Raw genomic sequence first — 25,018 nt, forward strand, 5'->3', positions numbered from 1 at the left:
GATGCGTTAGTACCAAAGATCTACAGAAAAAAATGACTGCCAAAAAACTCATGACCAGCTTTTCATTATGTATTTATATATCGCTAGAATGATGTACTTTTTTAATCTATGAAACCTAAGCCTTATTCCAACACTAATTTTAAGTCTTAATTTACATGTTTTTGATTTATCCAGCATTTCCGTAAAACGTAACCCCCAAGTAAAACGAAGGTCTATTGTAGTTAAATATGTATAATGGACAGAATATTTTCCAAATATCATTATTTTATGTCTAATGAACTCACCGTTGCACCATTTATAAGTTCAATCGTTGGACCCAATCTGTACACAGCATACATTCTCCATAAAGATAATTGTAATATAGGATTTCCCTCACTTTCAATCGTTAAAATTTTAAGACCTGGAATTTGACCTAATGCATTCAGTTGGGATAAAGATTCTATACAAGTACATTCAAATGAAGCTGCCTGAAAAAGAAAAAGACTATTTTAATGGAAGATTTTGAACATCAAGTAATGCATTTTGCTTTTTTGAAAGGGGACTTATGTAGATTTACTTTTAAGTAATATCAAAAGGAAATATAAAAAAATTCAATTGGTGCATAAAAATAATTATACATTTTATTTTAAGCTTCAAATTTTCTTGTTACTCTTAATTTCATTCTATGTTACAACTACATATCTTTGAAAACGGGGGATTACAGGTAAAATATGTGTATGTAGTTGTAAATAACAATTTATAAATATAAACATTATAATGCAAAGTATCCTTTTGTACGGACTGTTTACCTTAAGTCTTAATAGGAAGAAATTATCTTTTAATTTATAAATTAACTTCCCAATTTTCTTATAAAAGTGATTGTAGCTTTTCTTAATGTACAGTCTATCAACCCTGATACAAATTTTTTCATTAAACACTTCATAACCAAATTTTCTAGATAAGAGAAATACGGAGTCACCTGCTCAAAACATGCAATCTAATTGCATCGTGGGATAAAAAAACGAAATCCACTTTAACATATATATTTCTTTATTCATTGTAGTAAAAGCAATTCAATTATACCTTAATTTTCCCTGACAAAAAAATTTTGCAAACTCTTATCAAATACAAAAATGTTTAATTAGAAAATAACTGAAGTTACATGAGGCGTTACACACTGAATATTAATGATCAATATTAAAACCTTAATCAATTATAAAAGAGAAAATGGTCAACATTGAGCAAGAGAGTTCACACTTACAGTTTATGTGCTGTCAACACATTCGTAATCGTGGGTCTCCAATTGACTAAACAGAGTTCGGTCCGAGGTACAATTCCGATGCAACGTGGTGTCAGGTCTTGTGCTGGTACCCTTTGGTCTAAGTCATAACATTCATCAATTCCTGCCGCGGGCATCCTGTATTATCATGGTTCTCTATTTTCGCTGAGGAGTATAAATCGCAGACTTTTGAGGATCCGACATCATGGATCCGACGGATACCGCTACCGGCATTGTGGGGTCAGCTCATCTCCTTCAATTCTTTGACCCCTTTCTTTCCAGCAAGTAGTTCTTTCCACCTTGGTCTCCTCTCGACTGACTCCCTTCTCCATTCTCTTTTTCCCCCTGGCAGGGGTCAGGGTTTCATTACCTCTCTATTATGTCGGTCAAGCAAATGGAGCCCTCTTGCTTTTGTAAATTGAATCGAAACTTTTTCGAACTGAAAGTTTTTATCTTACTCAAGTTCTAGGGTGACTCATGTCAAAAGGTGACCAACATTATGTTACTTTCTTTCTTTTGTTTATTTGTAGAAAATCAACTGTACACTTTCACGTGTGGTGATCGGAGCAGAATAGTCCCAATGTAGTCCATGCGTGCCGTAAGAGCCGACTAAAATGAACACCCAATCTAAGGTGTGAGGCACCATGCTGATGGATGAATGGCATCTGGGTTGCATAATGTCTAAAACGGTCCCCTCCAGGAAACTGGCGAAACCTCGTTGTATTTAGCTTTGCACTCGTACAGGGTGGTTAAGCGGGTGTTAACCTTTTACCATCTCATAGTTTCCAGCTCCCATGGAGTTGGAGGCTGACTTGAAGGTGGACACCAGCAGCCCTGTTCCTGGAGGAGGTGAGGGTGCGAGTCTGCAACCCACCGACTGAGAGAGGTGAGGGTGCAGATGTGCAGGTCTGAAACCCATCAACTCTGCAGTACGGGGCAGGGAGTACTCAATTTTGCACAAATATGCAGCAGGAGGAGGCTGGTACAGGACGCGAAAGCCACCGGGCTTGCCTTTCCCAAGAAGGTGGGAGAAACCAAACATCTTCGGTCGGAGATTTCAACTCCTTCTCCTGCATCTTTAAGAGTAAGGACAGGTCAACCACAATCCTATGATCAGGCAGGGAGTATGTTTATGATAGCTGTTGTGAAAGAAACCTTCCCTTTGGAGAAGTTATCTCACAATGACATTGAACATATTCAGCTGGTCATCCTAAAGACAGTCCTGATTCTTTTTGGAGATCATATGCCGAAAATGCAAAAGGCTTCCTACCAAAAATAGTATTAGGAAGACTTTTAGTCTTCTTATTGGTCATTGCACCTTAAAGTGGCACCTTGCTCTAATGGGTGTCAGTAAGGATCCAACGCGCGTTCTGGGGTTGCCTCTTTCTTGAGGAAACTGTTACTCACATCATGTGTGATTCTGAAGTGTTTTTTGCCAACAGGTTTGAACACCTTGGTCGTCATTTGCTTGAACCATAGGAGATTCATAACATTCTTATTAGGTGTTCGTTGAATTTTGCTTCAGCTACTGGTCTTTTTATGACTTCTGTTTGGGGACTAGTACAATAGACCTCTAGTTGCAGTGCTTGGTTTGGTTGAACCCCCCTTTCTTTCATTTCATTCATTCTTTCACTACATATAAAACATTTTAACCGGAAAAAAATAGCCAACTCTTGTACATTCCAAGTCAAACACCTTTGAGTTATTGGTAGTCAAGTAATGGGAAGCTGCCACAGCCATGTAACAGGGATGAAAGTGGTTAAAGAGCAAAAAGGAGGAACTCCCCCCCCCACCCTTAAAAAAATAGTAAAATTACGGGCAAAAGGGATGATACCTAAAACTGCATCAAAATAACCCCTGAAAGCCATGATATTAAAAGTTCAATAAAAAAATGGCCTCAGTTCCAAAGGTAATTTTTCCCCATATTAATTACGTTTGAAATAATAGGTCATTTCACGTCAAATTGCCTAATGCTATGTGCCGTCATGTCTCCGATTTTGTCCATTATTTTTTTATGAATAGATATCTATGAGGAAAGCCCAAATTAATTTTTTTAAGCTGAATTTGGTATTAATTTCAAGCTAATACTTTTCTCTTTCAGTGTGAACGGAGATTAAGTAAGTCATATCTCCTACTACAATCAGCATTAAATTTTTTTGTAGCATATTTGAATCATTCTCTAGCTATATAGAAATAAAAAAGAAGGTTTTTTTTTTTTTTTGAAATAAAAGAATAAAGTTTGTTTTGTGAAAAATACAAGTTCTCTATTACTTTAAATCCCATTTAAGCTTAAAAAGGACAAAAACTAATGAGAACAATTAATACTCGACTCTCAAAGGATTTGTATCAATTGTTAAACGCTAAAAAATTGTTTACTTTGGAAAATAATTGTGCAAAAACCTCCGGTTCAGACTTCGCAAAAAAAAACCTTTTGATTGAAAGTGTAATAAATATTATAATAAATAATTTGTAGAATAGTGTAAAGAAATATTTCTAATGGCAGCATTTAGCTTTTTTTTTTTTTTTTTGACAGTAAAAGATGAGGAAAAAAAAAGAATAATTATTATTGAAAAGTCTTCATAGCCTAAACTTGCTTGGATTACGTAACACTTGACAATGATCTTCCGCTCTTACAATACTCATGCAATACACATCATTCTTCTTTTGCTTTGAAAGTTAATCGACACATAGATTTCATTGATCATAAAATGTGAAATAAAAGGCATGCTTGTGTGGACGGCATTTTTTTTTTAAATTTGCCATTTCCTTCTTGTATCAGAAGATGAGAAAATCAGAATTTCCATCGATAAGTTTCAAAGAGATTTTAAAATATATTTCAATCAGTAAAAATAGTCTTCTTCAGAAAATCTAGAGTTATGGAGTACTTACTGTAAATGTGGAAGTTCATTGTCAGGTGTAACGTAATCCAAACAAGTTTATGCTAAGAGAAGTTTTCAAGAGAATTTTGTTTTCCATCCTTCAATGTCAAAAAAAAAAAAAAAAAAAAAAATCAAAATAATCCCATTAGAAATATTTTTTATACTATTCTTCAAATTATTGTTCTTAATATTTAGTATAGTTTCAATCAAAAGCGTTATATTTATTTATTTATTTTTGTGAAGTCTGAAACGGAGGTTTTTGCTCAACTCTCTTCCAAAGTAAACAACTTTTTAGCGATTAACTATTGATACAAATCCTTTGAGAGTCTAGTACTGATTGTTCTGAAAAGGTTTTGGCCTTTTTTAAGCTTAAATGAGATTTAAAGTAATAGAAAACTAGTATTTTCTGCAAAACATACTTGATTTTTTTATTTCAAAACAACAAAAAACACCCTTCTATTTCTTTCTATATAGCAAGAGAATGATTTAAATATGCTACAAAAAAATCTGATGCAGATCGTAGTAGGTACTCTGGATATGACTTATTTAATCTCCCAATTGAAAAAACATAAAAATTGACTTAAGATAAAGAGTGGCAACACCCAACTGTTCATAGAATACTTTCTGTCGTTCACAGTAAAAGAGAAAAATATTAGCTTGAAATTGATACCAAACTCAGATTAATTGGTTGAAAACTGAAGAAAATTGAGAGATTTTCCTGAATTCATGCCAAACCGGTGACTCCAAAAAATGATCAAAAATCAAATTTTTGAAAAAAATTTGCAAAGCGCAATTTGCATTCAAAAAATTAAAAAAAAATAATTTGAGCTTTTTTCATAGTATTTATTCGTAAAAAAAAAATGGACAAAATCAGAGGCATGACGGCACAGCTGACTATTTAATTTAGGCGATTTGACATGGAATGATCCTAATATAAGAATGAAGGCTTTCACTGCCATTGTCAATAATGTTGCAAGATTCCGGGCTGTTGTGCCATACAACACTCAGAGTATGGCCCAACAGCCTGGAATCTTACATTATTTATGTTTGAAATAATTTGGTAGCAATTAATACAAGGCACATATTGTTCTTTAACCATGAAAATTATGAAATCACAAACATTTTAACAGGCTGTAAAGTCTAAACTATTTGAGATTCACCAAAAATATTTTGTATACTTTCTTAAATACATAAAAAAGTAACCATGCCAAGTTTCATTAAAATCCAAGACAGTGGGAGCCGAACCATATTATTTTAATTTACTTTTGCATTTTTTCAAAAATAAATTTAAGAAATAAAAATATTATTGAAATAATTAATAAAACAAGCAGATATAAGGTAGCATATTGAGAAAAACCTTCCAACATTAAAAATGACTGAAATGTTTGCAGGATGCCAAAAGATTGAAATCTCAAACAAAGCATCTCGTTTCAGCGAAGCACGTGTTTGACACGTCCTTGGCATGCTTTCCTAACATAAGTTTTCAGCAGATATCAGGGAGGATAAAATTTCAAGGGGGGAAAAAATAGAATAAGAAAGCAGAAACAGAAAAATCTGAATGTTTTCAGATTTTTAAGAAAAATAGGAGCATTAATTTGGATAACATAAGTTAGGTTATTACTGTATGTACTGTACTGTTATTACTGTATGTACTGTATTGTACCTTTTACTTTGTATAATGAAAAGGATGTCTTGTCCTTACAAAAGAAAAAAAACACTCATATTTCAACATAAATTCCATTTTAACTACCTCAATATCAATTTGGATTGGGTTTTTTCATAGTACAGTCGAATCCCGACTTACGCGAGGGATGCGTTCCAAGACCCCTCGCACAAGTCGAAATTTCGCGTTGTGGAACACAGTATGTTTAGAAATTTTTTATAAGCATACCCAATTATTTCAGACATGTGTTAACACCCCTCAAATTGTTTCAAACCATTTCTTAACTACATATTACCGGATCTTTTATAAAGAACTGACTTTTTACTGTATTTTAGAAAAAGCGTTACTATTTAACATAAATAACTGTTATGAAGCACAAAATCAATGATCAATGAGAGACATGAATTAAAACAGTACGGCACTTACATTAAGTACATAACTGCATAATAGCACTGAACAGTAGATATTGTAAACTTTTAATTATAATTTTTTAAAATGATGTAGATGATGTTTATGCAGTGTGAGAACACCCCTCTTTCTGACTTCTTTTAGCCACAATGAAAAGCAGCTTCCATTTTCATGATGTTTGTATTTTGCTCTTCAGACACTACCCTACGAGCTTCAGTATTAAGCCAAGTTCTGAACTTTTACGGATTTCCTTTTCTTGAATTTTCATTAAACATATTGATGTTTCACTTATACCTAATTGTTGTGCTATCTTTGAAGCACTTTTAATTGTTCAATCATATCGAGAATCTTGACCTTTTTTTTAATGCTCAGAAATTTTCTTTTTCTTTCCACGTTCGCCAACTTGAAATGAAAATGCGCATTTGGGAGCCATTCTATTTCATCAACGTTCATGTAGAATGAAGAAGAAAAAAAACACATTAAGAATCGGAGTGCAGTTATTTGTATAAACTAAAGCAAAGCGTTGTTAAGTCTAATGCAGTGTGTGAACTTCCGCTTTCAATGATGCTAAAGGGATGAAAGTCCATTCACAAAACCAAAATTTAGTGTCAACGAGGCCCATTCTAACGCTCCACTGCTCCTTTTCAAAAAATTTTATGTCGCAGGCAAGGAATTTGAGTCCTCAATAAAAAATTCATTACTCATGAAAAACTCGCATTATAGCCATTTCGCGTAAGTCGGATCACGTTGAAGCGGGATCCGACTGTACTTGAACGTGTTTAACCAAAAAAGGCATTCGGACTGTCATCGAATTCATTTTAATGAGCTTTACCATGAGATTTGTATCTATGTAAGTGCATATATGTGTGTATGTACCAACAATATAACAAGTTAAAAACACAAAAACTGTTAATTAAAAAAGGTTAAATTTTGTACAGATGACTTAAGGCCATGAGCTGAGCTTTACCTTTTTTGAATGCAATTGGAGATTCTAAAAAGACTGCTTGTTTTTTCCTCGGTGCAAAATAATCTTAGTTTTATATCATTTTTTGTATTAAGTTATATCAAAGGAATCTCTTAATCCATGACTAGTATACAAGAATTATTTTGCACCACTTGCAGAGAGTTGTTGACACTGACCTTTCAATACCTTTTTACTTTACTAAATGTAGTTAAGGAAGTTTTAGAATAGTAAAAGATTTTGATTTTCAGAGTTTAGTAAAAATCACTTATTAGCTATGAAAAACATATAGCAAAACATAGTGAAGGAACTCAAATGAAGTGGATCCTTGAACTTTTGAGACTTGAATTTTCAAGATTCTACTGAACTAAAAAATAATTTTTATCTCATTAGAAAAAATGTTTAAAAAATAGCTGCTTACTTCAATATTAGGAAATTGTGTTTTCATTTTACCCAGCAAATGAGCTATACTATCAAAAACAATAAAATGGAAGCACACAGTGTGTATTAGAGCAACAGTCTGTGGAGCCCAAGTGTTACTTATTGTAGCTGCGACAGCACCAGGACCATATAATTGCAAGTTACCAAATTCTAACTCAGCTAGATATGTCAATCTTGAATCAGCAACTTCCAAATCTAATGCAACAGATGTTCTTGATTTTTTGCTAAAGCAGAAAGAAAGGAAACATGAAAAACTTAGTTTACTTTAGAAAGTTAAATACTTTAATTGCTGTACCATGAAAGAAAATTAAAAAAAAAAACATTACTGAAGAAGGCATAAAAAGGTGACACTAATGCAGGCAATTACTGTCACCTTTTAGATGAAGCAGAAGCTGCATATTGCAACACAGACAAGCGATACATAGTCCATAGTGTCATTCCTCTCCATGAAAATGAAAGCCTGCACACTGGTGCTTTAAAGCTAGAGAAAACGGAGAAATTTCATTGGACACCTCCAGAAATCCCCCCATACAGTCCAGATTTACCACCCTATAACTACCATTTGTTTGGATCACTCAAAAAAGACCTAGGCGGATTTGATGATGAAGCAAGAGTAGAGAAGTTGATGCGCAACAGACTTTGCACACAACCTTCTTCTTTCAAGCACGACCGCACCAAAAACTTAGCATTATGGTAGAGAAAATATGTATCAAAAGGAAGGACACTATGTAGAAAATGGGTCGCTTAGCAAATATTTTTTTATTATATATATATATATATATATATATATATATATATATATATATATATATATATATATATATATATATATATATATACAGGGGCGGACTGGCTGACTTTGGCACTTTGGCCCAGTCGGCAAAAGAATATTTTGGCCCACCTCTGTAAATTAAAGAAGTTAAATTAAAGTGTCGGATCTCGATTCTTCCGAGTCGAGCAAAGACATTAAAATACCGCTAGTTCCTATTATCCTTCGTAAATCAAGTTTTAAAGTTACGAGAAAAAAAAAGAAATTTCTGAAACGTAAAATAAAGCTAACACTGACTCATTTTTTTTTTTATGTGCCTTGAAAGAAGGATATTAATGGTTATAAATCTGAAAAAGTACATCTTTAGGCTTCTACACTGACAAGATTAGAAAACCACGGGGAAAAGGAGGAATCAGGTAAATCCCCCCGCATACTTTTCGAAATTGGTTGATCTATATAGGCCTAAGGAGAAAAGAATCGCGAGAAGGGTTTCTAGTTCCCTTCCAAGCGATATTTTCAAAGTTGATGTCAAAAAACACATTTTACATTAGAGGAGAGGGAAAAGAAGAGGTTCCCCTTCGATTTTGTTTTTTAACTTTTTGTTTTGTTCAAAATGAAGTTTATTTTAGTCTATCTTTGTTTAGAATAGAACTTTGGGAACTCTTCCGAGAAATTCTCCAAATTGAGAAGTTTTAGAAAAGCAACTTTTAGTCTACCCTTGCTAAAATTAATGGAATAGGGAAGCATCGGGAGCTCTCTACGAAAGCGTTTCGACTTTGAAGTATTAAAAAACGCAAAACTATTTTTGGTCACGTTTGAGAGAGTAGGAGGGTCCTTGATATCATTTGGAAGCATTTAAAAACTCAAGTATACTCGACCCAATTTTAAACTGCATTTAGTTACTATGGGGAATCCGGCGATTCTCCTTCGTAATTTTTCGACATAGAAATTTTAAAAACATAATCTTATACTATGTTTGGAAACATTAAAAGGAAAGGGGACTGGTTTCCCTAGTGTTTCCCAAAAGATTTTTTGGAGGGCGCCGTGCCTTCCCGCTTTTAAGCTAACCTTTGACCCTTAACTTAATCAACAATCCTTGCCCCTTAAAAGTTTAAACAAAACTTCACAAAAGCGAATTTTTTTTTGAAAAGGTAAAGATTCACAGAAGCCTGTCTTTGAAACATCCACAAGAATCTGAATCTGAATGTTTTTTGGATTACCTTTAAAATTAAACATCAAAACGTTTTTTAATATCTTAAAAATAATTACTATCGGAAAAACTTGAACTCTGTATGTACATAGTATACCAAAAAGTAAAAGAAGCACCTTTTTTAAATCTTCTCTTAAAAAGTACCCTTTTATCTGAAAGCTCACTGCCCCTTTTTCGATCTATGGGAAACGCTAGTACACTCTGGGCACTTTTTTCTGAAACTGAAATCAATTTTAGGCTATAGTGCAGATAAAAGGGTTACGGAGCTCTCCCACGGAAATTTCGATAAGTGAAGTTATAACATATCTTTAGGGACTTTAAGGGAACGGCAAAGGTTTGAAGGCTTTGTCTGGCTGGCAATTTTTCGATATTTTAATCGGAAAAACACAATTGAGGGCCTTGATCTAAGAACCAGGTAAGTACAGAATCATTTTTGATAAGATCAACAAATAATATCAGTATCCGATAGAAAGGCTAATATCTTTCCCACATTATTTACTACAACGCAGATGGTCTGCTCTTACATTTGTGTCTCGCTGTTGCACCAGTTGGAACACACCATTGAAATTTTTAGAAAGGGGGTTTGAGGGGTATTTTCCTCATTTGGGGGGTATTCGTGATATTTAGGGGATGCGCCCCTCACTCTCGGGGGGGGGGGGGCACTCCTGTGGAACATCTGTATTCTCCACACGCAAAAATGTATTTTTAAAACAGGAAAAGTTTGGACTAAACTTGTTTTAAAGTCCTCAATTGTAGACTTAAGACCATCGTTGGCGAGTTTAGGACTACAAAAGGGACCTCATACCTGAAATACCTTAAGGACCCTGTTCAGTCTTAATCTGGCCCTGATTACAACTAATGTTGCTCAAAAAAAAAAACTTGCCCCCTCCTCCCCCCTGGAATGCAGTCCTAAATCCGCTTTTGTTCAAGAGCTCTCGCTTAAAATTGGGAATTGGTCCTGTTTCAGATTTAATTTATCCCAGTTCAGACTTGCTTTCCGGTATGCGATGAAAATATAGCGCTAAGGGGCAGATTCAACTGAAACATTTTTCGAACGTTTTCCCCTTTTCCATCGAACGCTTCGATCAAAAGCAGTGACTCTGGCTTCAACTGAAACGATTCGAACGTTTTGTACCACGTGACCCATCCGAGTGGTTGGTTTCGAATGATTGGGAAGATTCGATTGATTTTTGTTTATATTCCAGCAATGGCGTACGAAGTGTAGTGGCCAGAAATCGCTATCGCTGATGACAAATATTTTGCTATATTCGCATCCGCAGTTGATTTGCAGGTGAGTGTTACATTTTTATTACTTCTGTAACGATGATTGCTGCTTAAAATTAAGTTTTTATCTAGTTTGAACATTTATCCTTTTTTTAAACTTGATAACATCGTGGCAAGCTTCCAAAATTAAATCAAAATTTGTTTGCCAAGAAGCTATTTTATAAAAGTTCCTCTAATTACGAAGTAATTGTAACATATGACAGCATTGAGTCTTGATTATTTTATGAAATTATTTAATGAATTATGAAATTATTTAATGAATATATCTACTTCCGAAAATTCTTTTACTGCTTACATCTAAGGTTAATTAAAAGATATTGCTTATTACTGAAAATACTAGTGTTTTTTTTTAAATTTATTTTAAATTCTATGAATAACAACTATGTCTATAAAAAATTGCTTCTTGTAACTGATTAGATTTCAATAAACAAATTGAAGCATCTAGGTTTAGTTAAACTACTTGGGTTTTCAAGAAAACAGTTTTGTATATTGCTCCTCCCTCCCCCCTTCCCTCTTCCAAGCGTTTAAATGCTTGTTATTTGTATAAATGAGTATAATATATATATTTTTTAAGGAAATGAATAAAAAACTATTATTCTTCATTAAAAAATACATTATTTTGAGAACTTTGAATCATATTATTTTTAGCAATTTCTTTGACATTCCAGATGCTGTCCACTTGCACCTTCTCAATGCTGGAATCTTCCAAGGGGGGCAGGAGAATGGAATTCTTCCAAAAGTTTCAGTTCCCAAGAAATATGAAAATGACGGACGGAATGCAACTGATCAAACAAAGGTGCAAGTACCTATTGGGTTCCCTACTTGAACAGAAGAGGTAAATTTGCTCTGAATATCAAACTGTGAGTACAAAACATGATGTGTTACATATGCATGTAAAATTAATATAGTATATACACGTACAGTGCATGTGCAGAGTCCGACAAAAATTGTGAACTCTTGGTAGCCAGAAAAAAATTGTAGGCTACCAACAAATTATTTATCCGAGTTTATAGGAAAAATCTGAAAGATCTTCTGAAAGAGTCTTGCTCTAAAACAACTTGTCACCTAGACTTTTTTTTTCTTAAGTCACCTGTGTGACATGTTGGATCCAGTATATTTGTAGAACTGGTGCCTGACCTGTTACTTTGAGATTTCCAATGCTGAGGAGATCAATTTCAAAGCTGCTTTTTATTTGGCTTTTCTTTGATTAACCTTGTTGTACCAAAAATTGAGCAATCCCTGGTCCGGCACCATCAGAAGTATCGTTTCACTTCGAGGACTTTGTGACCACAACATATTTAACATGCCCTCCAGTTACATGTCCGAGGTTTTTCTGATCAGGCCAGCACTGAGCATATACTTTAAACAGGGGTGTCATAGCGCAGACTGCGCCATTAAATTTTAGGAGCCAGTGAGCATATCGTCACCTCAGAGCAACAGTAGTGTTATTTCTGGAATTAGATAGCTCACTGTTGCTCTGAGCAACGATATACTGAATACTGGGTACAGCACTAGGTATACGAATATATTAAGCTTAAAAGAAACTGTAGACAAATGAATATGAATTGTTTATAAGGTCACCCACTTCTAAGATCAGTTTCAAACAGTCCGGAATGGTGACCTTATATCGAGATACAGCTCGATTACATCTATTATGATTCATTTTATGACACTATTTTTGAAATTATTGATTAATATATTCAAACTAATTCATATAACTTTCTGAAATATATATTTTTCACGGATAAGTTTGTTTTCTTTCTTCAGAGTCAAGTAATGAGGTTCGGTAGAAAAATCGAGTTAGCAGATAAAATGTTATACTTACTATAGTTGGGGCAAACCTAACGTGGCAGTATTGTGAAGGCTAGACAGATCCTATCTCAGTATTGCATCGTTGCCAGGTTAGGTTTGGCCGAACTATAACTACCTGAAATACACTGCCAGCTCAGTCATTCCAGCCGAGGACTGCAGTTTCGTGCTAATTAGCACTCAACAGCCCGGCATAGCAAGTGACTGAGCTGGAGGTGGAAAACCTCTTAAGGAAGCCAAGAGTGCCAAACAAATTGAGTGCTAATAAGCACAAAACTGAAGTCCTTGGCTGGAATGACGGAGCTGGCGGTGTATTTCATGTATTTCTGCCTTAGCCCTGGCCAATGGGCGGTAACTTACAAAAATTATAGCTACCTACTTGGCAAATCAGAAGAGATTGAAAATTGTTTTTGAGTTATTGGCTGGCACATTCCATTCTAACACATTTACTACAGACTGCTGCTTGTAAAATTGAAATTATTAATTAAAAAAATTATAGCAAAAAAAAAAAAATCATGCTGCAGTTTGACAAATTAACTATGTATTTAAAGTAAAACGCCTAATATCTCTTCAAACCTCGACACAGTGCTTTGAACTACTTATTTCGCTTGCTGTCAGCTTATTTTCCTGTTGCCAAGAAAAAATCTAGTCAAGTATCCTACCGTAGGTAAATTTTTTGTTTTGACGTGTATGTTTATGACGGGACTCCTGATAGTATACTCAATAAAAAGTTTATTTGTTACCAGGAGTGTACACAGGAGAGGGAAGGGACACACGCGCTCGATAGAGGCCCGATATTTTCAAAACTAAGCATGGAATATAGAAGTAAACAATATGAAGGAAGGGTGGGAGGGGCAGAAAACTCATTTTGTGATGGGACCCAAAATCTCTGTGAACGGCCTTGTGTGTCACATATTTTTGATAATGCATTGATACTCTTATAATTCTTTTGTAATTTAGGTCTCTGAAAATAACTGCAAATAATTGGAGTTGTTGAAGGATGGTCAGGTTGTACCTACAATTCTTACGATCTCCAAGTATGAGTGCCAAAAATACTGATGATGACAGCAAAGGAAACTAATAATTCCGCATTTGTGAAAGCAAATAATGTTAGAAAAACCGGGCCAACATGCGTCGCCTCCTCCCCTCCCCTTCTTGTGCATGCCCTATGCTCATGCATCAACACCACAAAGCATGACCCACACACAGTGGTTGGAAAAACTACATTTTTTTGTAGCGAACTACAACTACTTTGTTACAAATGTAGTTAACTACAACTACTTTTTTCAAAAAGTAGCAACTACAAACTACTTCTGAAATGTAGTCGCTACTTTGCTACTTTCCAAAAAATAAGTAAATACGAAGCATACACAATAGGTTGTCCCTCAAAAAATGAAAGTCAATTTTTCAAATTGCATACACTCTTGTATTTTTCCTCTTGTGTAAAAACAATCGTGAAAAAAAATTACTTTTAAATTTAAAAAAACAAAAATACCCAGGAACTAAAAAGCAAAAAATAACTGATTACACTTACATTCTATTTCTTACCCAAACATAGAAATGAAATTTATTTTAATTAAATGAAATTCTAGTAAAAAAATCAACTAAACTAAACACTGAATTATAAAATAAACACTGATTTAAATTGCTATATGATGAATTACATTAAAAACCTAACTAGTTATATACGATCTCTTAATTTTTAATAACCTTTTGAAGTCGGGGCCGCCTATAAACAACTACATAACACAACTGACAGTCCACCGAATCTTGAATTAAACACTAATTTAACTATACGCGAAATTAATCTCAGTTACGAAAAAATTTAAAGTTTCTTGGATTTCTCCGAGACCCCTTATCAGATCCAGACCAAAATACAATGGGACCATCTGGGAAGTATACCCTTCCAAACAAAAAAATTTTTTTTTCAAATCGGTCCAGTAGTGTTGGAAGAATTCGAAAACATACATAAAAAGCCGCAATACGAAATCATAACCTCCTTTTTTGAAGTCGGTTCAAAAGTTTCATATAATTTGCACAACGACAACCCGTGTCGACTTGCACCTGAAAGTATAAAACAGTACTTGTATGCTAGGTCAAATCGAAAAAAAAAAAACTTTTTTTAGAAACTCGAAATTTATGTTAATAAAACGATGCCCCTATACCCAACACCCCACATGTACGACAAGAACATTTATTCAAATTAAAAAACATTTAGATATGCCACACTTGACCTAAAATTTATAATTTTATTTAAAAAATTAATTTTTTTTTTCAGTTATCTTTCAAAAAATTACATATAAATTTAAATAGAATATCAAGTTCAAAAATTACTGGCGAACATATGTACTGATCAACAATTACAAACGAATAATAAAAAAATAATGTATTTCATATGAAAAATTTAACTCAACCTGAAAAAAAATCCATATCTTTGAGTACTATGTGGGAGACTTAAAAATTGCAGGAAAACAAAAATTTCTATTTAACGCTAATTCCCTACTTTTCTACTTTACTGTTTATATTTTTCAGCTTGATAATTTCGTAAAATCTTATCATATCTGAAAATATGTATCAAAAACTTAATTTTTTGAAAAAAATTATAAATGTTAGACCACGTGTGGGATATCTAAATGGTTTTTATTTTGAATAAATATTTTTGTGGTGCATATGTGGGGTATAGGAGCAACGATTTTTCAACAGAAATTTTGAGTTTCATCAAAGAAAAACATTTTATTTTAATTTGACCTAGTACTACACAAGTGCTGGTTCACACTTTCAGACATAATCGGCACTTGTTGCCGTTGTTCAAATTATGATTTTTTTTCTTTTTTGACGTAAAGGGATAAAATATAAGAAAGTGTGTGACTTGAAAAAGCAACTTTCGATTTTTCTTGGGGGCGGGACACCCTAATACCCAAACACACCATAAGAGGATTGAAAAAAAAAAGATGGATAAATTAGCTCATCAGAAGACACTGAGAAAAATGTCCGTTATCATACTCTCATACACTGTTATGCTTGCATTTATTGTAAATCCTCCAGAACAGTTCAATTTCATCCTTTTCTATAAGAGTTTCAGTAGCTTCTTTTTATTTGGTGAATACTGTCAAAAATTTAAGCCTCGCTAAAATATTTTTGTTTTTCAATCTGCGGTCTGTTCATATAAAATTCACCAAATTTTCAACTCGCGAAATCACCGATATCTTCATTTTCATGAAAATAAGTGCTTTTTTCAATGTAAATTGAGGTTAGCTCGTATTTTTATTAGTCTTATTTCTCATTGCATCTGCTGATGTACTTGTGTAAAATTTGCGCCATTCAAATCCGTTTGAACATTGATTTTTTTTTCAGTTTATTTGAAAGTAGTTTCCAGAAATCGCTACAAACTACTATTTTTTTGTAGTTAACTACTCACTACACTACTTTTTAAAAAGTAGTGCGCTACACTACAAACTACTCAAAAATGTAGCTACTACAGTAGCGTCGCTACTTGTAGCGCGCTACTTCCAACCACTGCCCACACATTTATAGCATGGCCGGGGCCGCTTTGTCTAATGGTGCAGGCCTCTTCCTGTTTTGTTAATATACATACTAATAGAGTTTTTAACGCTCTTTTTTCGTCCCGGGCCCTTTTTCACGTCGCGGCGAACTCCAGTTTCTCTGGCCCCCTCCCTTTTCCTCAATGTTTCAGCCATAGTCTCCAGAGCTCTAAAAACTAGAGAGTAATTCGATAACAGAGGAAAGCATTGGCACGTGTGGACTTTGGCTATTTACTTTGCTCCCTGCTTAGGAGGCTGAAAAAAAAAACCTGTTTCCAACCGTTTTTTTCAAATACAGTAAATAAATTACATGTTTTTTTTTGTTGACACTTTAAAAATGTACTGTGAATTTAAACATATTAAGTTCAATAAAAAAAAATTGCTTGAAGTGGCCCACTCGGCAGTTTGCCCAGTTGGGGATCCCCGACTAGCCGACCTGGCCAGTCTGCCCCTGTGTATATATATATATATATATATATATATATATATATATGTATGTATATATAAGTATATATATGTATATATATGTATATATATATATATATATATATATATATATATATATATATATATATATATATGTGTGTGTGTGTGTGTGTGTGTAAAATTCCGGTTTACATTTGATCTGTCTTTGTATTTTCTTTTGTGGTTTGAACATTATTATTGGTAAAAATTAAGAGGTCTTAAATTTGTCTTTTCAAGAGTAAATGAAGGCACAATTTCAATAAATGTTTTCACCTATTAAAAGTCATTAAAAGATAATAAAAACAAACAATTGCCTATATATTTTTAAATATTTAATTTCAACAAACATTGTATTCTGTTTCAGATTATAACAATACAATACCACAGGGAATATTTTTGAAAAAAAAAAGGTTCTGTTGATGCACTACGTGATAAATATCCTGACGTTGAGAACAAATATACACAAAATTGAAATACATGAGTCTTGTGGGGAATTTAAATTAGGCCCAAAAAAGCTTTTTTCCCCCGCTTTATAATCAGCCTTTCTTGACGGTCACCATTCTATTGCAAGGCCTACAAAAAGTCGAATATTCCATAACCGTGACAAACCTAGATTATCAATAACTACAAACCCATAACCAGACCAGTAAATCACATGAGCACAAGTAGCAAATGATATCAAAGGAGTAAATTAACAATTTAAGACTTGAACATTTACTTAATAGATTTGAAGAAGGGCTTAATCATTTCATTTTTAGGAACCCCATTTTTCCTCAATGGAGCCATGTTTACAAGAGTGCCAGTGGTTTTGAGATCAAGGTTAAATAAGAGTTAGTGGCAAACTTGAAAGTGAAACAAAAACATACCGCAATTTACTTTTGAAAGTATCCTTACTTGGCTTTTAAGACATCATGACCTCTTTTTTGAGATCTTTGTTTTGATTTCCTAGATTTTTGATTTAAACCATTCGACATAATTTTTAATCTTCCACCATCACAGGCACTGCATTCACCTCCTTGTCCACCACTAAAAAGGAATTCCACATAATTTACAGCTGTATCTTAATATTTGAAATATACAAAAAATAAACCTCATAGAATCAAATTAATAATTTTTCAAATTTCGACTTAAAAATTATACCTTTGGCTTCAGAAAAGTGCATTATTTTTTAAAATGTTTCCAATGAAAAATATTTAAAAATAACTTTTATTTTTAATAATTAATTTATAGTTAATTAGCATAATTCTGAGCACTGATTACGAAAAATCTAATTCACCCACAGTACTGGTGTGCACCGCGCTATGTTATATGTTTTAAACCAAATAAAAGAACTACACAAGCCATATAACTTTTATAGTATCTTTTTTCATCTAAAGTACACTTCAAAAGTATAACAACACTTAGCGTACATTATTTTTTACCAATCACTTAGAATTTAGGCTTTATCCAGCAGTTTACACAGAGATACAGCAGAAAGCAAAATAATCAAATGATAATTTAAACTCTATTAAACTGTTTGATTGATATAAAAAATTGAAAAACAAAATTCTGAGAAAAACTCTTTAAAAGTTAAAAAAAACACATTTGACACAGGAAAAGACAAAAAAAAACTTTTTTTTATTGGTGGGATTTTTTCTTTTTTTTTACAATCTTGATGTTCCTTGCTAGCTCAAGATTAAATGTACATTTAAGATGAATTAAAAAAAAGTTTAATTTTAGTCTATTTTTACGATTTGGGATAGATAGAGAGAGAGAAAGAGCACTAAGTAGTAAACTTAGGTGGGCTTTTCCTAAATTAAAGCACACATTTAATCTAATATCATGCATTAGTAAACGTATAATGAAAAATATGCTTGACGGGATTTTAAAAAATTGTCATAATCAGTTTTTATAGCAAATTTTCATGAGATTAAAGCACCAGAAAAGGAGATAATACAAAACCAACCAAACAAACAGCTATTTTCACTTCTTTTCCTTCAGACATTTTGCATTTTGACTGATATATTTTACTGATTACTAAATTGAAGCCTTAAAGTCCTAACTTAATTTTCATTTTTATTAGAAAATCCAGTCCAGTTTAATTTTTAAAACAAAGTGAATCTAACAAGTGATGAATGTTAGCACACTCTCGACCTTCAAAGACAAAATTATAAATTTTAGACCTTAAAATTCATGGCACTGACCTAAAAAATCTTGTAAAATTAATATTTATTAATGGGCAAAGCCCTATTAAGTGTATAAACACTTTTAGTTATTATATATGTTCTTTAAAAAAAAAAAAAAAGAAACGTGTCATTTTTCACGAAGATTTTAAAAATTATTATCACTATTCCTTCATTCTCCTCCCCCTAATCCTTAAAATGATCGCTGAGATTCACACCTGACTTATGGATAATATCTTATAAAATATAGTACAAATTTGCTTTTGCACTTTTACCCTTAGAGCAAAAGCTGCCTCTGCTTTTTCTTAATTAAATAATACTCAACACAATTCCTCAATAAACTGTGATGGTCATTGCAGCACAGTCCTGTTTCTGTCACCAAGCATCCAGATAAAGTACAGTAAAGCACCGTTTATACGTTTTTGATGGGACTTTATGAAAAAAGTGTACAAACAAAAAAACCTATAATAGGTATAGGTTAAAGTGTATTAGACTATGCAGGGACCAATTTTAAAAATGTATAATTGATAAAAACGCATAAAAGAGAAATGTATAAACGGTTCTTCACTGTATCTTTTGTCCCAGAAATAATTGCTCATTAAACTTATTTATTAGTTCTATATTCTAAGGAAAATTACCTCGCCGACACATTCTCTGGAACATCTTTTTGATATGAAAATGTTTGTAACCTCATTATATTCAGAAGAGTTTTTAATGAGAATACTTTCAAAAGAACCCTTTTAGTTAATTGTCTACGACAGCGGTTCCCAATCCTTTTTCTTTTTTGAACCCCTTGTAAAATGTGAAGAAGTTGGTGAACCCCTTGTGCTGTAGGTAATAAGTAACAAGTGAAAAAGAGAGAAGAAAAAGAAAGAAGGTCAGGCATGCAATAACATTTGGGAGAGGTGTTTCAGTTTGATGCTGCTAAATAGTTCATCACGAAAACATAGCAGCAAACTGTAGAAACACACATTTCTAGATATTAAGGTGATAGCTAGAAATGAAAGTCAAACGAATTCCCTAGAGAATGAACCCAGTGATTATTCTTTGTAAAGCTGCAGTCAACTTAGAAAAAAAAAATATTCAAAAATATGCAAATGCTGCTTAAGTGATAAATACACTGAATGTAAATTTGAGCCTGATTAACTGAATAACAATGTAATCAATTATGTGCAAGTTCAGATTCATAGAGCCATATTTTCAAATTGAAAATACTAATTTTGAATATTTTTAATAACTAAGGATAAAAATAAATACAAAAGTTAATTTAGTTTTTTAAAAATAAAATTAAATAATATAATCTGAGGTAGCACATGTCAAAATAGCTTCCAGTTTCCAAAAATATTAAAATAATTCCAAGATGCAAAAGGATTGAAATCTCGAACACAAGAATCACATTTTCGCCCAGTACTCCAATATTTTCCAAAAATAAATTTATTTATTATTTACTGAAATTAAACTTAAAATGTGCTAGTCTAAGATAGCATATGTAAAAATAACATTTGATTTCCCAAAGTATTAAAATAATTCCGAGATGCAAAAGGATTGAAATCTCGAATACGAGAATCAAATTTTCGCGAAGTACATTCACTGTAGGCATGTTTTCAAAAAATAAATTTATTCATTATTTACTAAAATTAAACACAAAATATGCTTGTCTGAGATAACATATGTAAAAATAACATTCGATTTCCCAAAATATTAAAATATTTACAAGATGCAAAAAGATTGAAATCTCAAAAACAAAAAGCAATTTTTCGCAAAGTTCGAGGACGTGCAATGCTGCCATGTTCTAAAAATAAGAAAGCTTATTATCTATTAATATTAAACAAAAGATAAGACAATCAATGATGGTGTACGTCAAAATAACTTTCGATTGCCAAAAATATCAAATTATTTAGAACATGAAAAAGATTCAAATCTCAAACACAACAAGCAATTTTCCACAAAGTTCGAGATCGTGCAATGTTGCCACAGTTCCAAAAATAAGAAAGTTTATTATTTATTAAAATTAAGCATAAAATAAGTTAATCTAAGATGACGTATGTCAAAACAACTTCTGATTGTCCAAAATGTCAAAATACTTACAAGATGCAAAAAGATTGAAATCTCAAAGACGACAAGTAATTTTCTGTGAAGTCCAAATAAGTGCAATGTTGCCACGGTTCCAAAAATAAGAAAGTTTATTATCTAACTAAATATAAATAAGCTAATCTAGGGTAGCGTATGTCAAAATAACTTTCGATTGCCAAAAATAGCAAAATATTTACAAGATGCAAAGCGATTGAAGTCTCAAAGTTGGAAGTTGCCATGGTTCCAAAGAAAAAAAAATTACTTTATTATCTATTGCAATTAAGCATAAAATAAGCTCGTCTAAGGTAACGTATGTAAAAATAACTTCTGAGTGTCAAATATATCAAAATAATAACAAGATGCAGAAAGATTGAACTTGCAAATGTAGGAAGCTATTTTTCAAGATGCTGCATATCAACGCCCTAAAAAAGCCTTCCCCTTTTTTTTCAGCAATTGAAAATTTTTTAAGCACTTTTCAAGGGCGTACGACGACGTCATAACTCCTCCCCCAAACCTCTCCATTTGCTAGATTTCCAAGCTGCAGCTGTTGAAGGAGGAGTAATGATGTCAATCTTAAGCAAAATAATACGGGAAAGTCAGGTTGGTTAGAAACAAGGCGCCGTGTGTTTGGGCGTAACAAAGATCAGCACACACTACCCTTAAATGCAATGAAAACTTTTAAAATCTGATTTTTATGTAAAAACAATATAAAAGCGGACTAAACAGACCAAGATGTTAAAAAGTGGTCGAAAGCGGACTTTCTTCTTAAAAACGGACTTTGGCGGACCAACAAAAATATTTTTATGCCAACTTGTTATGAGAAATTCTTTCCAAAAAAATTTCATGAATTCCTTTTTTACCTAAAGTGCAAATCAAGTTGCATAGTTTAATTTCTTTGAATTTCTTTACTGCGTAGTTCACACGGCAGCAAACATCATGCAGGAAATTTTTCTTCAGAATAACAGTTTTTTTTTTAATACTAAGCACTTTTTATAATGCACTCAAAAGGACAAAATAACTTTTCTGTTTCAGAAAGGACAATATTTCAGTATTAATGTAGTTTTCAATTATTTTCCAAGAAAATTACTCCACAAACGAGGAAAAGTGAGGTTCAAGTCAGGTAGAGAATATCTAATTATTATCTAACTTTCTGTCATAAATTTGAGTTTTGAAACATGCATATTTTTCTAGGAAAGTTTGATTTGAAATGAATTGAGCTTATTCTTTTTAGTGCAAATGTATTTCAGAAATAGGAAAATGTTACCATCACGAAATTTCACCTCTTCTTTTCATATAAATGCTTCATACTAAAAGGAAAAAACTATATACGTGTCTAAAACTTAAAACATTCGGCAATAAAAAATAATCCTTGTTCCTCGCTAGGATGTTTGCGTGCTAATTTAATTAGAACAAGTAAAATATTAAAGGTTTGCGAAACCAATTCATATTTCACAACATACAAGTTAATCGTGATAAAGATCCTAATATGTGTCTTTACTTAGCCCCGATTATTGGTATAGAAGATAAAAATCCTAAGATGCAATGATAGTGGAAAATTTTCAGGCTTGTTCCAGAGAAGCCTTGATTCAAAATTTTCATTATGATTACTATTAATATTGCTGTTGTAAAGCAACAAAATTTGTAACAATGGATTTTATATTTAAACATTTAATGGGAAAAATATAATTATAATTTTGGTAAGATGGAAAACAGCAACTTTCATTTCATTTAATGGGAAAATTAAATGAAAGTTGCTCTTTTCCATCTTACCAAAATTATAATTATATTTTAAAATTTTAATTTTTCAGTGTTAAGTTGTACCTTATTAGGCAAATCATTTAAGGAAATCCTGAAGTCTCTAAATGGTCTAGACGCTGAGAAATATGCAAAAGCAGGACTCAGATTTTCCGTGACAATCAGGGCAAGTATAACAAAAGTGCTTTAAAAAAATGTACAGTTGGCTCTCTGTTCAACGGCTTTTAAGGGACCACAAAAAATTGTCCTTAAGTAAGAATGCTTTTAAAATTACAGTGGAGCACCCGGGACTGTGAAAAGTGGTCTATAGATAGAGAAAGTCGTTAAATAGAGCGTCGTTAAACAGAGAGCCAACTGTATTTATTTGGGAAGTGGCAAGATCTGATTTCCTTCGAAAAAAAAAATTATTTGTCACTTTCTTTCTTTTGTAAACAAATCAAGAAAATTTACCAATAGGAACAAAATAAATCTTCTTCTTCTTCACTGAAAGAGTGGCAAGATCTAGTTGCTAATAAATGCAATGGAACAGCTGAAGCTATGGATGATGTAGATGATGGTGACTCTCTTTGCAAAAGAGTTTCAGGTTCTTTACAAGACGTTTCCCATAACTGCCGAGCAGTGGCAATGGCTTTTATCTTCGCTTCCTGCAGAGTAAAGATTCAAGATAGGATTTTTAAACAACAGAAATACAATGTTGAAGCATACATGAAAAATATTCACAATACAAATTTTAGTGTTTAACTAGTCACGTCGCCCCGCTTTGCACGGTCTACCTCGAAAAAAAAGGTATGTCAAGTGAAGGGGATATCACACGAGAGAAATTACAGAACATCGCAACCGCAATATCAACCATCAACACTATCTGTAAATGTTTCTTTTTTTTTTGGAGGTGGAGTTGCCTACAGGGTTGCTGCCTCTAGTCTATATCTATGTGCGTACACTTGTTCATTGCTTTTTGTCAATTCCCCATTTGGTTATCACACTGCATCTCTTTAATTGATGCACTTATGGATGAAATTAGCAAAAAAAAAAAAAAACTTAATGCAGCTCTTGCAGCTTTAATTGAATGTGGAATTATGAATAGATGGAAAAAAGGGGGGGGGAATGGTCAAGGCAATGGTTTTAGAGCTAGAGTATCAACTATTATTACATGCAGTTCCCAAAGCTCCTCCCTCCTGTTAAATTCATATTAGAAAACATGCAGAATATATGACTTCTCTAAGCTTATTTCTCCCCATAAATACTAAATAAAATCTTAATTTTAGATAGGAATTAATTAGTCATTTATTGACAGGTATGAAGAAGTTTTAATTCTAACAAATTATACATCATAAACTCATAGCTAAAAACAAGCATGAAAAATGCAAAAAAAAAAAAAAAAAAGCGAGCAAACTGATCAATAGGTTTTTCTTTCTTTTTTTTTAACATAGAGTTCATAAATATATTGGAGATGCCTACAGAAATATAACACTAGATACATATTGCACACAGGAAAATGTGTGGCCAAGTTTATCAAGATAATGCCAGATATCTTTACTAATATTATAGAGAGGGCGGATTTTTGTGTGTTTATATGTTCGAGGTAATCTCCTGAACCCCTGCACCTATTTGAAAATTCTTTCACTATATGAAAGGTGCTTTCTTACTGAGTAACATAGGCTATAGTTCGAAAAAATCCGATAAATAGTTCTTTTTTTAAATTCCAATTTATGCTCAAATTTCACGTAAATTGCCTATTATTGGCTATTAAAGGGATGAAAAATTACTTGCACATATTAATATTTTATATCGTTGAAAAGAGTAGAATTTTTCGCGTTTGAAGCAATTTGTCTCAGTGCTCTAACTTCATTATGACGGGAATAGTTTATGTTTTTAGCTCAAACTTTTTTAGGCTTAGCTGAAATTTTGGCAATACTTTCTTCATTAAATTTGTCAATAAAAAGTAAAGGAATTGTCCCACAGTTTTCTTTTTGACACCGTTGGAAAATGCAACATTTTTTACTCCAAAAATATCTCGACCTATAGTCGAAAAAATAACCTTCTATCTACAAAGGAAAAAAGTTACAAGCCGTTAAAAATAAATTTCGAATAAATCTAATCTCTATTAAAATTGCTAATATTTTGTTTTGCATTACCATGGTTACGTCTTTTAGCTTCGCTTCATTTTAATTTCTTAAAGGTCCACAAACTTGGCGCCACGGAATTATTAAGCAGTGGGAAATGTTTTCGCCAATTCTGCACATTTTACGATCTACGTTATGATAATTCCCCTGGACAATGTAGAAATTGTGGGAAGAGTTTGAAAACTAGGAGATTTAGCAATTTTTCCTATTATCGCC

At 32.8% G+C, this 25,018-nt stretch overlaps 1 protein-coding gene across 4 annotated transcripts in view; it reads right to left on the reverse strand.

The window, feature by feature from the left end:
- LOC129234678 (leucine-rich repeat-containing protein 49-like) overlaps positions 1-25,018 on the reverse strand; it is a 98,444-nt gene that overhangs the window by 10,240 nt on the left and 63,186 nt on the right. For all 4 annotated transcript variants that reach the window (XM_054868723.1, XM_054868721.1, XM_054868722.1 and 1 more), the window contains 4 exons: positions 23,130-23,323; positions 17,584-17,715; positions 7,591-7,834; positions 285-467 (listed from right to left, as the gene is read on the reverse strand). In XM_054868723.1, the coding sequence (XP_054724698.1) occupies positions 285-467; positions 7,591-7,834; positions 17,584-17,715; positions 23,130-23,323 (753 nt within the window). The remainder of the gene's footprint in view (positions 1-284; positions 468-7,590; positions 7,835-17,583; positions 17,716-23,129; positions 23,324-25,018) is intronic.

The sequence above is a fragment of the Uloborus diversus genome, chromosome 1, assembly GCF_026930045.1.
Source record: "Uloborus diversus isolate 005 chromosome 1, Udiv.v.3.1, whole genome shotgun sequence".
NCBI classification, from domain to species: Eukaryota; Metazoa; Arthropoda; class Arachnida; order Araneae; family Uloboridae; genus Uloborus; species Uloborus diversus.